The sequence below is a fragment of the Dendrobium catenatum genome, unplaced genomic scaffold (assembly GCF_001605985.2).
Source record: "Dendrobium catenatum unplaced genomic scaffold, ASM160598v2 fragScaff_scaffold_982, whole genome shotgun sequence".
Lineage (NCBI taxonomy): Eukaryota > Viridiplantae > Streptophyta > Magnoliopsida > Asparagales > Orchidaceae > Dendrobium > Dendrobium catenatum.
Genome location: NW_021319444.1, coordinates 59,865 through 78,193, shown reverse-complemented (window position 1 = coordinate 78,193; position 18,329 = coordinate 59,865). Strand labels below are relative to the sequence as shown.

The 18,329-nt window shown below is 32.0% G+C and overlaps 2 protein-coding genes and 1 long non-coding RNA gene across 3 annotated transcripts; 1 reads left to right on the top strand and 2 right to left on the bottom strand.

Moving 5' to 3' along the window:
- Window positions 1–735: 735 nt before the first annotated feature.
- Window positions 736–4,432, bottom strand: LOC110096050 (laccase-10). The gene is made up of 6 exons (XM_020821816.2): window positions 4,271–4,432; window positions 4,041–4,192; window positions 3,145–3,389; window positions 2,926–3,054; window positions 1,831–2,814; window positions 736–1,130 (listed from the first exon to the last, which is right to left on the bottom strand). The coding sequence occupies exons 1-6, from the start codon at window positions 4,382–4,384 to the stop codon at window positions 1,000–1,002; spliced, it is 1,755 nt and encodes a 584-aa protein (XP_020677475.1). The 5' UTR covers window positions 4,385–4,432; the 3' UTR covers window positions 736–999.
- A 7,036-nt stretch (window positions 4,433–11,468) lies between these two features.
- On the top strand, window positions 11,469–16,430 carry LOC110096057 (probable WRKY transcription factor 49). The gene is made up of 3 exons (XM_020821823.2): window positions 11,469–12,731; window positions 12,826–12,969; window positions 14,845–16,430. The coding sequence occupies exons 1-3, from the start codon at window positions 12,400–12,402 to the stop codon at window positions 15,419–15,421; spliced, it is 1,053 nt and encodes a 350-aa protein (XP_020677482.1). The 5' UTR covers window positions 11,469–12,399; the 3' UTR covers window positions 15,422–16,430.
- On the bottom strand, window positions 14,880–17,319 carry LOC114580367. The gene is made up of 3 exons (XR_003701748.1): window positions 17,020–17,319; window positions 15,216–15,415; window positions 14,880–15,016 (listed from the first exon to the last, which is right to left on the bottom strand). It is a non-coding gene; the product is annotated as an uncharacterized LOC114580367 (long non-coding RNA).
- Between the last annotated feature and the right edge of the window lie 1,010 nt (window positions 17,320–18,329).

The following is an 18,329-nucleotide window of genomic DNA, read 5'->3' as shown; positions in this document are numbered from 1 at the left end:
ATAATAATTTATCCAACATACAATCTCATTAAGGTTTCGTTTAGGATAGCTTTTTTAATATTTTCTAAAAGAAATTTTTTGTATAATTTTTTTTTACAAAAAAAAAAAATTTTGCATTAAAAAGCTGATTTAGAAAACAGAAAGATAGTTGTCCCAAATAAGTCTAAAAAAATAAAGAGTTCTTTTAGCTTTAGTTTTGGGACTACTTCCTTTCTATTCTTAAAACAATTTTTTATTAAAAAAAAAATTTACTTATTGACTTATTGTACTAATTCTTCCCAAATGAAGCATTAGGCTAGCTTTTTTAGTGCTTCCTATAACATTTTCGTTGTGCAAAATTATTTCAGAAAGTAACAAATAAAAAAATAATAAAAAGCTGTTTTAAATAGAGCCTAAGCAAATTGAAAAAAGCTCCAATGCAACTAAGATTTAAAATTAAGATCCAGAAAACTCTTATTTTTATTTTTCATTTTTTTACAACTATAATTAATTGAAAATTATTTAACGATCAACTGATGAAGATTGTTTTATTGAATGAAGAGCAATCAAAATGAAACAGAAAATTACAAGAAGCACCATTTCTTGGATTGATCCATTATTGGTCAGCAAAGTGCAAAGATGAACGAAGATCGAGGTCTAATTATCTTCTCTTCTCCCTCAAGCAGTCTTTATTGGGTCAGGTTATAACCTGATGTAGAGATACATCAGGTACCTAATAAAAAAATGTCACATGCACTTAAAACAAAAAACAGTGACATTTTTTTATTGGGTACCTGATATATCTCTACATCAGGTTATCTGACCCAATAAAAATTCGAATGTATAACTTACATTTCTTCACACACTTCATCAACACACTTCCGAAGAGTCAAAATACAAGCAATGAATCAAAAACAAAAAAATAAAAATACAAAATACAAAAATCAACTGTATGACAGGGAAGCATCCACGTGGAATTTAAGACTCCGATATCCCTTTGGTCAACGAAAAAGTCAATGGTCAGCACTTGGGAAGATCTGACGGTGGAGGAAGCAACTTCTGGCTCGGCAGTAGCCCATCCTGCACCACCCACGCCATCCGCAACCCCCAGCTCGTGTGCACTTCCAGGTGGCAATGCATGAACCATACACCTGTCACATACGCTCAATATCAGCCATCCATTACATGTCAATAATTAAATAAAAATGAAAGCTTTCCCTCTTAGACTGCTATATATGTGAAAATAATTAAATATAATAATTAGGTTAGATCTCATAATAATTATTTAAGTATATATATTTAATTATATATATCATTAAGTGGCCTATATATCTAAATTAATGAAATTTAATTATTTATGTTTAAATCCTATTGATTAAGAAGAGATAATTTGATCAATCGTTTATGAACCGTTTGATCAAATAACTCCTATGAACAGTTATTATAATTAATTCATAATAAATAAATATCTGACGTCTCTTATTATGAGGAGTTAGTTTATTCCATAGAGAATTAATTCGTGAAAGAAAGAAAGTAAAAGGGAAAAGGAAGAGAAATAGTAGCTCGTAATTCAACGAATTCAAAATGAATCAATATATGTTTTTTTCTGATTTAAAACTTGTGAAAATCATCTTGTTTAAGATTTTATGGATTTAAGATTTATGTAAATTCTTTTTTTTCGATTTCTTTTAAATGAACTTACAATGCATATTACGAGTTCTTGTAAAAGTTAGAGAACTTAATCTTAAAGAAAGTTTTTAAAATTAGAGAACTCTTGAATCTTACATGCTAACCAACAGAAATTAAGCAAGCTTAATTAAAGAAAAAAAAACTAATTACGTGATTACATACCAGGATTATCAGCAAAGAATCTAATAGCAACCCATCCTCCAGCCGGCACGCCTATTGTGTTCCTCTCAACGGGATCAGCCAAATTAAACTTAGCCGGATCTTTGGAAGGATTGTAGTTCCCAAATCCTGTTCCCACAACGAAGAAATTAAACCCATGTAAATGCAACGGGTGGCTCTCTATCCCCTGTATGCTGGTATCCTGCAGCACCAGCTCCACGCTCGCATTAAATGGCAAAACAACCACTTTTGTGCCGTTACTTACAAAGGTGTTATTCGGCGGGGTTCCCGTATAATTAAAGGGAAACAGAGGATTCGCGGGAAAATCCGTCGTATAAACCCCTTTAGACTTCCCAAAGAAGTGAGCTTGGAGCAACGACGTTGACGCGGGTAACGAGAAGGACACGTTGTTGACGGAAGCGGCGAATTTGGTGCCGTTGGGGCCTTGGCAGGTTTGGTTCTTCGGGCACGGGTTGGTGCCGAGGCCGACGGTAAAGAAGAATTTTTTATCGACGGAGCGAGGGACTACAGCGGGGAATTGAGGGGAGGCGAGGCTACGGAGGCGGGAGGTGAAATTGGATGCGAAGGCGGTGTCGTTGAGAGAAGGAAGAACGGGTTTGAATAATAGAGTAGAAGTACGGTTGGTTGGAGGTTGTGGTGTCGAGAGGTTGTTGGGCTGGTATTGGAGAAGGGCCGAGGTGGTGGTGTTGTCGAAGGTTCCGAGGCCAGTGGCGTAAGGGCGAGCGGCGATGAGGAAGAGGGAGGAAGGCGAGGGTGTGGAAGAGAGAGTGTGGAGAAGGACATTGGTGGTTTGGCCGGGGGTGATGAGGAGAGTTTTGGTGGTGAAGGGTTTGACATAGATGGCGTCAACTTCGACGACGGTGAGGGAGTGATTGGCGATGCTGAAGAAGAGCTCGTCATTGAGAGCGGCGTTGATGAGTCGGAGGAGGTAGGTTTTGCCGGCCTTTACCTTCAGCTTGAACGTATCTGCAATTTTGAAATTTTAACAATTAGCTCTTCATAATTTCACAAATTAATTTAAACAAGTACTAAAAAAATAATTAAGATTAAGCAAGTTATTAATAAGCTAATCTAGACCATTTGCTGAACAATTGTAAAGTGGGCCGGGGAAGCCATTGATGGTGTATGCATCAGAGACATTTGGGCCTCCACCAGACTGCAGGGCCTGGGCTATCACAGTTTCCGGGTCGGCATTGAACCATTCCCCTGAAAATTTTCATGATAAATTACCTTAATTTAATTTTATTTGTAATTAATAATGAAGAAATAAAATATAACACAATTAATTCACATTACCGAAAGTAATGGGCACTTCCTTGTAGGGTTTTGCGAAGGGATAGGGCACTCCAATCTTGGGCAGGATAACGAGCGGCCCATATAAAGTGACCCTTAGCCATGAAATGTGGGCATGCCAAAAGAGAGTTCCACGTTGGCCCACTATTGTGAAGTTGTAAACGAAACTTTGGCCCGTTTGAATTGGGCATTGTGTTATGTATGCCGGCCCATCAAACCATCCACTTTGTAGCTGCCTAATCCCATGCCTTCTCTCCTCAACAGCAAATTAAAAAAGTAAACATTGGTTAATGATGTAAATCATATTTACAATCTCATTATTTAAATCTATAATCACACACTTAGGCATGGTTTAGGACGGCTTTCTTACTTCTTTTTAAAGCAATTTTTTAGTGTAAAATTTAAAAAAATTTATGCTAAAAATTTGTTTTAAGAACCAGTAAAAAGTTGTTCGATAGTTTCATCTGAAATAGCATTCTTACTATTTTTCAAAACAACTTTTTATCACAAAAAATATTTGATGAACTAATTATTTTCTTACTAGAAAGTTATTAATTTTAAAAATAAGTAAGAAATTTGTCCCAAACAAAATCATAAAATGTGATATTTTTCCTTAAATTAATACTAAAATATAATGTTTTTAACCAACTTTAACTTACTTTCTCACTTTGGGAAGAATTATAGCTATTGCATGCAATAAAAAATATAACTTTGCTTACAAATATGTCAATTTCATGAATTTAATAAACTATAAAACGTGAAGGGAAGAATATTCTTAGTCACTTTTGAAGATTTGACTGATTAAGCGATATAATAAATGTGCATTTACAGTAAATCAAATATCTCTTTCCTCGTCAACTATACAATACCAAGCAAGTAATAAAAGTTGTAATTTATACCAGTGGATGGTGACATTGCTAGAGACATGATTAACCACCTTCACGATCACTCGATCTCCTTCCCTTGCAACAATCTTAGGCCCTGGGAACTTCCCATTGACAGTGATCAAGCTTCTGGTGTGGCACAGTCGAGTCACATTCTTCAACTTTATCTGCAACAACAACTCAAATCATCAATATCTCAACGATATATACCTATCTAAACTTAATTTCAGATCTCTCAATCGTACATCGAACTTGTAATGCCTTGTCAAGCTCGCGCAGGAGAGCAATGGCAATGCAAGCATGCAATACAAGGCAATGGAAGCAACGAAGGTTGCAGAAGAGACGGCAATGGCGCCCATCTCTCTCCTTAAGCTTCAGTAATTATAGTACTTAGGCTCTTCTCTGACTTGCAGGTCTAAATATGGTACAATGGAGAGGGAAGACTAAGGGTGTATGATATATAGAGGTGACTATGGGAGATTAGGTGGTGATATGATGGCATTGAAATTCATAAAGGAGATTGTCATTTGCGTCCATTTCCCTCAACAGGTTCATGTCTGGTTGGCCTCCAGGTTGGGTCGAGCTTAGTTTTAGAGTGCCAACCAAGTAATATGAACTTTTCTTTTCTTTTCTTTTTATTTTGGCTGTATTACCAAACTTAACACTTCGAAGATTATGTATCTATTAGAGTTTGATGTTTGAGGTTATTTAGGTTTGTAATGTGACATATATCAACGTCAGAACTATATATGTGAATTCCATATATTATGAGATGATATGTTCTTAAGAATCTAGAAGAACTCGAAAGAATTAAAAAAAAAATTAATAGAAAAGTTACAATATGAAACTTATTTTTAAAAGTTAAATTTATTAATAAATATTTATTGTTATTATTTTTTTATCAAGCTCTGAATAAAATAGTAGCTGTAGTTTTTTTTCTTTTTCGAAATATTATACCAATTTTAAGCTGTTATAGATATTCTATTATAAATGACTTATTTTAATGTGGGAATGAAAATAAATTTGTCATTTTTTTCGTTTTGATCATATTTTGTAAATGATAAAATGTAATTGTTGAAGATGTGGCTAACAGCTTTTGAGACAATATAGAGCTAATTTAGTCACTTTTTTATGTAAATTATGATTAAAACTTTTAGAAATATTATGAATAATTACATTTCTTTAAGAATGTGATTATAGCATTAAGATATATTGCCAATGTGTGTTGTTTTTTAGTCGAAAATATTTACAAAATCGACTCAAATTAATCAGAAAAATAATTAAATTTATATCACAGATTTTTATAATGGTTTTAATTGGTTAAATGTTTTCATAAAATGCCATATTCGAACTTAAAAATATAAAATGCTAAAACACATTTTAAGTCAAATATAAAATAAAATATGCAAGTTAGTTTCATATTTAGTCCAATTATTAAAAAAAAAAATTGCTATATAACTATATAAGCTAAATTTCAAAAATAATTTCAAAATATAAACCTAGGATTCTTAAGTTGGTGGACAACTACATCTTATATTCTATTCTATAGTGAGCCCATACTAACTTAATCCTCATTGTCAGATTAAGGGTGTGTTTGGGATAGCTTTTTCATTGATCGGCTTTTATGACACAATCATAATTCGCCTTACTAATACTTCTTTAGTGCTTTATCACTGCTTTCCAAAAAATTTTGCAATGAGAAACAACTTTTTCACAATCATAATTAGCATATATGTTAGCTTTAAGAAAAAAATGTTAAATTTCTTTACAACAGCTTAACAACCATTTTTATAAAATACTACAGACATCTCAAATAGACATAAAGATCGAGGAGATTAAATGAACAGAAATGTGGATGAGATGGCATTGATCATTTGATTAAGTTAATATAAAGTTCATTAAAAAAATTTTTATGAAATTGAAAGATTGGAGGGTGGTTGCATATTGGTTAGTTCTGCTAGCTGGTAAAACCAACTACATGCACTTGATGAGTAGTTACCTTCTTCACAAGGGAACATGCCCTCTCATCCACTGCTTTAGCTTCTCTCAAATACAATTATTTGGCTTTCTAATGAAGCCAGACCTTTTTGTTTAATCAATTATAAGTTACTACATAGCTCTCATTTACTTGATTAATTTGCAATAAAAAATATTAATATATTAGTGGTTGTCGTACTCTTTGATTAATTATTTGAGACTTTTCGGGTGGTTTCTCTAAGTCTTTTCAACTTGATATTAAGAGCATTCAATCGTGGGGTTTCTGTACGAGTTGATCAGCTGGATATTTAATTCCTAAGGAAGGAGCCTCTTTTAAATCGGAAATTATAGATTTTCTTTTTAATCTCAGCCGTTCGTTGCTTCTGATTAAATGATAGCGGAATTGGCCAGTTTGGCATGTTGGTTGTTGCTTAGATGGTGATGCCCCATCAGAACTTTGAAGATTATTCACATTTTAATTTATTTTTTCATGCAATATTTGAAAATATATCTTTGATAGATTGATATGAAGAAATATATATATGTGAGTGTGGTACATTTAGAAACTATTCAAATTCTAAGAAAAATATGTGATAATTTATTAAAAAAAAAAAGTTAAATTAAAAAGAATTTTATCAAAAAAAACAAAAAAAATATTAAATGATTTTTAGATGAATAATGAATAATAAAAAAAATGCACCCTTAAATAGGTTTAGAAAATAATGTAAGAAGATGGGAAGGAAAAAAGAATTAATTGGCCTAATTAGATTATGCATATAAAAATTGTTCAAATACAAATAAATAAAAAAATGGGCTATGAAGAACAATCTTATTAAAACCCAATCAAAATACTTTTAGTAAGGATCGAACAACAGCTTAAAAAAAAAAGATTTAAATTCAATGAATTTAAGCAATTTTTGTTTGTGAAAACTTCGATATATATATAAAAGAGGTTATCAAATAGTTTGGATAATTTCGTTCAAAATGAATTTTAAGGAACATTTCTTCTAAGAAACAAGCAACGGACATATTTGACAATTACATGCATGTATTATAAGGCTTATGAAACAAAAAAAAAAATTATATCATACAACATATCAATATAATATTGCACATGATAATATCATTTATATATGTGTTAGTAACACTATTAAACATATATATATATATATCCCATAATATTCCTCATGCATTGATACTATTATCGCAGTTGGAAGCTAAACAAAGTAATTAAGAGGGTAGGCGAGCTCATTACAGTTGATGGTTGTTGGCGAATAGATCTTTCTATCTAATTTTTTGACCTCGTTCTGTATTACTGATCTTCCCAAAGTCTTTTCTCTGATAATCTAACATAGGAAGAAGTCCGCTACTACTGGAGCTTTCCCTATCGCTGATAGCCAGCCATATATCCATATCTATTAATTTCTCTATAGATAGATTATCTAGCAATCTATCGTTCAAATAGTATGAACAACTATGTCAAAATCCAATTTGATGTACCTAATCATTGGAGACTTTATACGATCAAAAAATTTGATTTTTGTTCTTTTATTATGTCTGCTCTCGATAGTTTGCGTTGGCCTAAACTTCTTCATCCTTTTTTCTATTGTTACATCTCTTTGTTAGGTGGAGAAAAAGAAGAAAAATGAATTATTTCTGTAGCATTTCGGATTAAAATGCATGGAAGAGCTGATCTGCAAATCCAAAATAATAGAAAATTTTGTAAAAATTCATGTGAAAGAGAGCCTGCATGTATTTCTTAAGAAAAGTTTACGTAAATCTTTATGCTTACAGTATACGATCAGAGGCTGGAGGCTGAGAGCTCAACAACTTGCGAAGTCTTTTGAGGTAATTAATTAAGTATTTGGTGTTCTCCATATATTTCCCAGCAGTCACAGTTAAGCTCGCCAAGCTCAGTATTCACAGAATCATAAACAGAAACCTTAGGGCTCGAAGCTTTCTAATTCTTGTTAGAGAAATGTTAGCTTTACTTCTAAGCTACATTTATAAATATACTGAAAAACTGGGTAAAATCTAGAAGTTATAATGATTTAAGTTACTTGATGGAAATAAAATATAGTACTTCGGATGTTTGAGACAGTTTTTTTACTGTTTTTTTTTTTTTTTTTTTTTTTTTAAAATTATTTTTTTTTTTTGGCTACTTAAAATGATTTTTTTATATTATAAAGTTATTGAAGAGAGTAGCAAGATAATTATCTTAAATAAATTTTTAATTTGTTTAATTGATTGCCCATAATAATTTGGGTACAAAGTACTGTCACAAGAAATTTAATTAAGACAGAGAAAAAGATTGGTACATCCATCAAGTGCATATGTTGGGCTGTCACAAATGGCTGTGCATAGTTTGGCTATCTTTCAAGTCAAAGCTCTTCATTTTGACCATGTGATCAGGGGATTTTATGACCAATTTCAGCTTTTGGATATTTAAGGTGTTATGGAATTATCAAAATTTTACAAACAAAAAAAATCTTTTGTTTAAGATGTAATTTATAAAATAATGATCTTGATTACTATTATTTTCAATGCAATTACAAAAACAATAGTTCTAATTACTTTAGACTTGAAAAATCGGATTTATTATTTAAATAACTACATTCTTTATTATTTAAGTACTCAAATTCAGAAATTGGACTCTTTGGAGTCAATAGATTAAAAAAGAAATTAATTTTGTTGATAAAACATTAGACTTTAAAGCAGTCCATCATATGAATAACATCTATCAATTATATTATTAGTAAGAACATTCATAATTATGCTCTAAAAATATTAATTCAATATTTAATTAAATTTAAATTTTTAAAATTTACCAACTCTAAAAATTCAGATAAAAAAACCAAGCGATTATTCTCAATTATAAGTTTGATGTTCAAGGATAAAATTCAAATTAAAATTTCAAACATTTGATTTATTATTAAATATATGTATATTTTAACATACTTTTTGACCTTTCTATATCATAATTAGTTTAAAGTTTGAAAAAAAAATGAATATAAAATATTTAATCAGATAAATATTATTTATGTTTTAATGAACTGTGGCAAAAATTATTAGTAAATATTAATTCACTCTTATATCAAAATTTAATTACTTATTTAAATATTTGTCAAATCTATAATTAATCACAAATATTATCACTTCAACGATTTGATTATAAGTTAGTTCAGGAAAACAGATTGTGATTAATTGCACGCATGGACTTGTTTACATGGGCTAATAATACAAATTGCTATTATCTCTTCTGAAAAATAAAAATTAGTCTTCTATTAAGAGAGTTTTTTTATTGATTTTAAAAGCATTTTATTAATAAATTCTTTTATGTAAGCAACAAAAAAAATAATGGTAAAAAACTATGCCTATGAAATTCATAAACTTAGGCTTCATTTGGGACGACTTTCTTACTGCTTTCTAAAACAACTTTTTAGTATAACAAATTTTTGTGCTAAAAAATTGTTTTATAAAACAATAAAAAAGTCATCGCAAATGAAGCCTAAGACTTCACTTGGGATGGCTTTTTTAAGTAGCTTTAGAGTACAAAATTTTAAAAAGCAATAAGAAAGTCATCCAAAACGAAACATTAGTCTAAAACAACTTTCTTACTGCTATTTGAAGTAACTTTTTAGTACAAAATTCTCTAGCTGAACAAATATTTGTACTAAAAACAATTTTAGGAAGTTGTAAAAAAACTATCCCAATTAAAGCCACAGTATCTAAAGAATTTGATGTTATAGTTTTACATTAGAGAAGAGTAAGCACGATATCATTTATTATTTAGAAAAAATGAAAAAAAAAAACACTTTAGCTAAATGAATTTGTGGACCATAAACCTTTGTGGGTAAGATAATAGGCCTGGCCCAGTCTAACGGCCTATTAATCCACTTGAGGCCTTTAGGGTTTATATATTATCCTTATTTCTCTCATTGAACTTAAAGTAGCATCACCTCAAGGAATTATTTAATAATTTTTTTCTTTGATGTGATTATTATTACTATACATCTAATAATAATTATCTACATTTTTTAATGATTAAACATTATTAGTAAGTAAATATATTGAGAAATTAATTCAATAGTTTAATATTACTAAGTGGATAAGATTTTCTAGTCATTTGGAAGCTTCCAAAAATAACTATGTTGAGAAAGGAGAAAATAATAGAAATAAGAATACTGATAACTAAATAGCTTTTTTGAAAATGATAAGATTTCTAAATAAATAAATTAAGCTCGTGCTCAATGGAAAGATTCTTCCATTTTTAAACATAAAATAAATAATTAATTAATCAAAAGTGGCCTATTTCCAACTACTTTTCATGCTATATAATGCAACAATGATGAAAGATGATAATTTGTCTTCATTTAGAATATGGTCTCTAAGGCTGGCCGAGCATTGCTTCTAAAATTCAATCAACAAGTAATCTAATATCCTTTTTTACTTATAATTGAGCATTAGCTCCTTTTTAATTTATTTTTGAAAAATGATATAAAAAAAGAATATATATATATATTTTTTGCATTGTAATAAAATGTTGTTGCAACAATTTTATTCTTCTTGGAGCGAGTGAGAGAGATGGGCAGGCAGGCCTGCTGAGAGATAAGACAGATCCAACTACTTATGTGAGCTGGACCCTCCGCATGCGTGCAGATGAAGCCAAACCGGCCCGGCCCAAGCATTGAGCACAGCCAACTGACCCTGCCCACGCTCGTTGGCTCTCTACATACACACACGTGTCTGCAACCCTGCAAGTCAACGTCCGGTCCCACCTCTCTTCAACCTTCTCCTAATTCCTGAAATATTTTAAATAAATCTTATCAATATATTTTAATTTTATTTCACTATTCTAAATTTAACCACTGCAACAATCTCATTCCGTGTGATCGGCTACATGAATTTTTTTTTTCTATTGAAAGTCAAATTCTTATTTAAATTTAATAAATAAATATTATTTTTAATATTTTCTATAAAATCTTTTTAGGTCGTATATCTCTACATTTCTTAACATAAATCAAATCTAATACCTTTACTTTCCTAATCATGCAATCGGCCATTTTATGTGACAAAACCTAATGCCTCTACTATTCTAAATTCAACTAATTAAAAATTGTTAATTTTATATAATATTTTATAAATAAAATCAACCAAATGGAGCCCAGAATGAAAATAAGAGATAACTAACTGATGTCTAATCTGAATTAATGGCTCCAATTATCTCAATTAAAATATTAAAGATAATTAAAATGGAGTTAGCCGACTCCCACAAAAGTCAATGCCTCATATGCTTGCTACATACTAAGTTTATGAAGATCTTTGGAGATTAGTGGTGGATATGCTAATCATGGTCTTCTCCAATCACACCCATCTTTTCAACATTTGATAAAATATAGCCCCTCAATATTATTATTTATCAAATGTAATATCACAATCACAAAAGATTATATATATATTTATATATTTATTTATCTATTTAATTTTTAAAAAATAAATTAGGCGTATAAAAAGATTAGTTATTAAATTATAAAAATTAAGTATTAATGCGCTTTGAAAAAAATATGCTATACAGATTTATCACAAATAATAATTTTTCGTGATAATGTCATAACAAAAATTTGTAGTGAGCCCCTCTTTCGATTGTTTAAAGGTTGAGTGTATAAAAGGAAGAATTATTCTGTGCGGAGTGCAGAGGATGTCCGGAGACAAATAAAAATGCAATATGTCACCTCATTGGTGGGTACCCAGCTCAGTACTTGCACTCGGTACGCTGGGTACCCAGTTTTTAACCCGACGTTTCTCACGTCCGGTGTCCGTACAGAATAAAAGCTCCTATAAAAGATAAGATATTCAATATTTATGACTGTTTTATTAATATTTTAAAAAATTTATAATTAAAGATGAGAATGTAATATTATATTTGTATCAAAAGAATTAAAATTTTAAATCTCCAAAATAAAATTAGGACAAAACTTGTATCGCAAGCAACGAGATAACGCTATTAATTGTATGAACATTACAAAATTCTTATATATTTTTATTGTTTATTTTTCTTTTCAATCTTCTAATTTATTTATTTTTCATTTGAATTAAATTTTGCCTATTTCCAACCGTTATGCTAAATGATTCATTTAGCCTTAATTATTTAACGGCCATCCTCACCATTCTGGTGGTTGCTTGATAAGAAAGGGACGCATGCATTGCATCTCCTGTTCAAGGAAATCGAAAAGACTAAAAATTCTTAATCCCCCTATCTAATCACGAAAAAACTTTACCGTTAACTATTTCATAAGTTAGAGAGAGAGAGAGAGAGAATTCTAAAGATAAACATGAGGGCAATTCGGTCATTAGAATATCTATTATTAGCTTGGCTTGAAGCTTTAAAGAGCAAAGTATGGCTTTGAAAGCAGGAAGCTTATTAGTTCCTTATGCCCAGTCCATCTCACTCTTAATAAAGCTTATTAGAATGGAGGATATGTTGGATGAATCAGTGGCCAAATGGCTTGAAAGTCTGGAAGAAGAGTTCAACATGCAAGATGTCCTCTTTCACACTGAGCAAGTCCCTCTAATGGCTCCTCAGCGCAGAGCAACTGAGCCTAAATCAGAAGTTCGCAGTGCAGAATTAGTAAACTTGCTCATCTCCAAGGTTTACTCAGGCCCAACAATCGGCGATATCGAAAGCGCACTGAGCCTGAGCTGCAGCGATGACAGTGGCCGGAACTACAGGTCTAGACTAGTTTGTGAAAGTAGCTATTTGTTACTCCAGATTTTGATATTTTTGAATGTTTGGATGTTTAGAATCATTTTTTTGAAGTTGCAGATCGGCGTTGCAAGAGAAGGGGTCAAGTACTAAGATGGACAAGTATACGCTCAGATTAAAAACCTGTGATAATGGAGTTGCAGATGATGGCTATAAATGGAGGAAGTATGGCCAGAAACTCATCAAAAATAGCCCAAACCCAAGGTACTGATTCTCGACTGAGATTTCGTTTGGGACGGCTTTCTTTTTGTTTCTTAAAACAGTTTTCTAGTATACAAATTTTAATTTTTGTACTAGAAAGCTATTTTATGAAGCAGTAAGAAGCTGTCCCAAACGAAGTCTGAATCTCTGTAAACTTCTTCATTATCTTCCGGAGAAAAGTCTTGGCTTTTCCCAGTTCTAGAATTTGCCCCTCTGTAATCATCTTCCACAATTGTGCTTTCTAGAAATAATACAGGAGAACAGCCTATATTTTGATAGAGACATGGTTGTCTCCACACAATTTAAAGGCTTAACTTGCAATATTAAAATAATTTAAATAATAATTCTACTCAGCCACCCCAACCAGTCATTATAAAAAAATATTCAGCAAGATAGTAATTCATGCTGGTTGAGAACTTTGGCTTCATCTAAGAATTGTGATTCAGCACTAAGAAAAAAAATCAGCAACATAACTAAATGTGAAAATGACTTAGTGTTGACATATTGAATATCTAATCTTTATTATAAAAAACGCATAACCGTTAGGATTTCGAAAATCATATACTGTGACCACTTTGCTAATGAGTATCTGAAAACAGGATTAGTTAATAAACACAACGACATCACTGCTCCAAACATAGCCTTTCAGGCCAATATAACTAAATTTTTGCACTGAACTGCTATAGAGTAATGATAGTGTAAGATGATTAGTTTTTGTATTAAGATAATAAGTATAATTAATTAGTTAGTAGTAAATTAGTAATAATGATAATAGTTTCTGTATTCTATAAATATTCCTAATTAAAAATAAATAAATGATAGTTCTTTCAAATCAATGGTAGCAATTTTAACTTGCTAGAGGTTCAAAAAAGAAGAGCACAAAAGAAAACAAGGGCAGTGAAAGAGAATTATCCTTCATTCATCAATGTCTAATTCCTCACTAATAAGAGTATTTAAGACTATAAAACTATTAATTTATTATCATTAACTTCTAACTAATTAACAATCCTTATTAACCTAATACAAAAACCGATCAACAAATACACGAAATAGAGTAACTAGACCATTGATTGGCAGCTAATGAAAATTGCATTTGGAGTAAGAAAATGAAACCACAACTTGCGTATACCACAAAAAAGAAATATTTTGCAACAGTCAATAGAGAACTTTTTTTTTTTTTGGTATGTTGGTTTAAATCTTTGTCCTAGAGCAAAATATTTAAGTTTGAAGATTGGCATATAAATGTGTGATTTATGATTTGACACACAAATTCCTTGTAAAATAATTATTTCTGCACAAATAGACAACATATAAATGTGTGTGATTTTTGATTTGACATGCAAATTACTTTCTAAAGGGATCATTTAGATTCACACTCAATTTCCTTAATACATTCAATTCGCAAGCAAACATCTTTGAAGGGGGAAAGAACTCAAAACAAACGTAATATAAATTAATCCATGATTTTCCACATCTAGATGTTTTCCTTCTTCGCTTCTATCAGGTAAAACATTTACTCTTGCTTAAATTAAAAAGGTCATAAAAAAGCTACATCCGCACCATATTTCAGGCTCTTTGTATGATTGTCATCTTCATTCTAAATATGACAAACCTAGACAACTGCATAAACACTTAAGGGCAAAATGGCAGGGCCAGCCATTTGTGAAGCTATAAGAGATATTATGTAGGTTGATCCTATCATCTTCAATATGGATAAAATACATTAACCTAGGGGGGAAAAAAGAGACAAAGCACCACTATGAAGAAGTACTGATAGCATTTAGCTGGCAAAAACCACTTGTGTTCTTATAATTCTGCAAATTTATCCAAACTTTGCTGTTCTCACTAAGATAAAATTTATTTGTTTCGGAGAAGCAGGAGCTATTACAGGTGCACCAACCCTAGGTGCAATGCAAAGAAGCAGGTGGAGAGATCGACAGAAGATCCCGAGACAGTCATAGTGACCTATGAAGGTCTCCACCTCCACTTCACCTACTCCCATATCCTCCTCTCCCAGAAAAATGACCAGCATGCAGCAAGCTTAAATGCACTGAAGAAACAAAAGAAACAAACTGAATTGCAGCCAAAAGAATCTGAAGGGCAGCAGCACATGCAGCAAATAGCACAGAGCATACAAAATAGAGAACAGCCGCAGGGGAACAAACATTTGAGAGATGGAGAGAGCTATCAAGAATTCTGCTTGGAAGATATCTTGCTAGAAAATCCATCAATGAGAGAAAAAAACATACACGGACTTCTCACTGATGTCCAGAGGCCACAAGGGATGCTGGAAGATGTTGTTCCCTTGATGGTGAGGAAGCCTTGCAGCTCAGCCACACCTTCAAATGAGCCTTCCTATTTCCCTCAAGAATCTTCCCCTTTACACTACTCCTCCCTCTTCATCTCACCTAGCAGCTCCCAAATAGATAAGGGTATACTTTCAAGCATTCTGTGAGAGACGAAGTTGTCGGGAAAACTTACAAGAGTGCACAACATAGAATAAAGATCTGGATTTGGATGTTATTTTCTACTATGTATAGTCCTCGATTACAAGCATTACTTGCTTCAACAAAAAAACCATGGAGCAAGTAGATACATAAATTATAAAAGAAATTTCATGTAAAATATCAGTAAATGTTTTGTGTATAGTAAACCTGTTTTCAACCGGAACAACTAACCCTTCTCAAATCTCAATTAGGTTTCATTAGATTGTAACATGAAATAAGACTTAGAACTAATATAATGAAAATCTAGGAAATTCCAACAAGCTGTCTTCAAACAATGCTCATAGCTCGGCCTATCCTTGTGCCATATTTCATCGTCTACCTTTTTTTTTTTTCTCATCCAAAAGAATACTAATTGTTTAGAAATTATACATACTAATGTATGAAGATCTTCCCCAATTTTGTCTTTGCAATTAATAAATATAATATTTTGTTTGTTCATGATTTTACTCGTTATTGTTTGGATTTATCGTCTACGTTCTAATCTGAAACATAAACTACATTTCTTAAATTCAAATTGCTTGTTGAAAATCAATTTTAAAAACCTATAAAAGTTTTAAGATCGAATGGTGGTGGTCAATACATGAATCATACTTTTAGCAAACATCTTCAATAGTTTGGAATTGTTCATCAAATTAGTTGCCCTTACACCCCTGAGTAAAATGATGTGGCAGAACATAAGCATCACCATTTACTTGAAACTATCTTAGCTCTATTTTTCCATGACCATTTTCACCCAAAATTTTGATTTGACACACTCTTCACTGCTACATATCTTATTAAATGGCTCCCTTCAAAAACTCTTCATAATACATCCCTCTATGAGCATTTATATCACCATCCTCTAGACTACAGTCACTTTAAAACCTTTGGTTGCCTATGTTATCCTTGGTTCCCAACCAAACTTACAAATAAACTTCAACCTCATTCCAGCCCGTGTATCTTTCTTGGTTATGTTGCTCATTCAAAAGGCTATATATGCCTTGATTCCACTACGGGTCATTTGCATATTTTCCTACATGTCCAATTTCATAAATCCATTCATTCTCCTTGGTTAATTTCTCTTTACTATTTGGTTAATTTCTCTTTGTATTTGGTTAACTGGGCAAAAGAACTTAGATAATTGAGTAAATGTGGAGACAAACATGTCCGATGAAGAGCAGGAAAAAGCAACAAGATTGCTGATTGCAAGCAGTGTGTACAAGCGCACAATTGGATTAAAATCAAAAAATAAAAGCAATATGCACTCGTTTACAAGGTAGTTAATACCAAACAAAAAACAGTATGTTAAAAGAGCTAAGGAAAAATAAAATGGATTTGAAAAATAGCATGCATTTGAAAGATTTCAAAATAGTTCGGCGAGCTTATCTGAAATGCGATGGGGAGTTCAAGCCAACTGGTGATTTGATGGTTTTGGCGATCCACAAAGACGGATGAGGGGTTGTGTTCGGCGAGAATGAGATGAACGAGAACGTCAAAGAGTTAGAAAGCGAAAGAAGTGAGAAAGTGATGAGTTCGATTTTAAATGGAGATGTGTTCGGCAAGGTACCTTTTCAGTGCGGCGATCGGATTTGGAACGGTCGGGATGGAGAAGTAACCGATCGGGTGTAAATGCATATGCTTTGGTGCAAGTGAAACGGCATGTTGCGGCAGGCGGAAGTGGAATGCTCGGGTGTGATAGCTTTCGAAACGGTCCGGAGGAGATGAAGTCGATCGCCTGGAAGATGATCCGTTCGGCTAGGGTTATTGTAAAGACGAACGGACGCCCGGAGTGCTAGCATCGGAATTCGTTTGGCTATAAGATGTACGCTTTCGGCTAGGGTTACTGTAACCGTGCGGGATTTTGAAGCCCAACGGTCTGGTTTAGGAGTAATTATCGTCCGGATACGCAATGCATCCAGAGAGAAATAATAAAGCTTCACATCACTCAAGTGTTTGGTATAGCATTTGGTATCGCGTTTGGTACACTCCATATGTTCCATATTTTATTCGAACGTAATAAATTTTTCCTGGTTGATTTTAGCTCAATTTTTTTAGAAATGTGAAATTAAAAGCATCCTAATGAGGAGCTCTAAATTAAAAAAAGAAACAATCAAAGGAATCATAAATAAATAAATAATAATGGCAGTAAATAAACATATAAATAAATATTTTATATGAAGTGATAAATGATAGAATTTGAATAGTTATATATGAACGTTGTAGATTAATTTAAAATTTATAAATGAGCGATCAAGATTTGTTATTGGTAGAATCTCAAGCCACTTTTATGTAGTAGTATAGATATATATAGATAGATAGCATAGATATAGATATCATATAATTAATTTCATTTATTTATGCATTAGTTGCATAATAAATCAAATAATTTTTTTGCTTTTTTCATCCCTAATGTATTAACTATATAGTAGTATTGATAATATAGATATAGATATCATATAATTAATTTCATTTATTTATGCATTAATTATAGAATAAATCAATTGAATTTTTTGCTTTTTTCATCCCTAATGTATTAACTATCACAATGTTTCCTTATAACTATCCCACTACCTCTATATCCCGCTCCCGCTATCCTCTCATCTCACACGCTAACTAGAAGAAGCAGAAGAGATTAGAGAGAAGCCCAACCGAATGCTAGTCGCCATCTTCGTGCCCGAACGGCTGAACACCGCCCACTCGCCTAGTCTCTAGTCGGCGGTCACGCCCAATCCAATTGCCCTCTTCGTGCGTGACAATCCAACTGCCCGTTATACGGTAAGAATCCTAAATCTGATTACCTAACTATTAGCCTAGTTTTCAAGTTATTTATCTTTACATTTGAGTTTTGATTGGAATGAAAAAAGACGGGCTTTTATG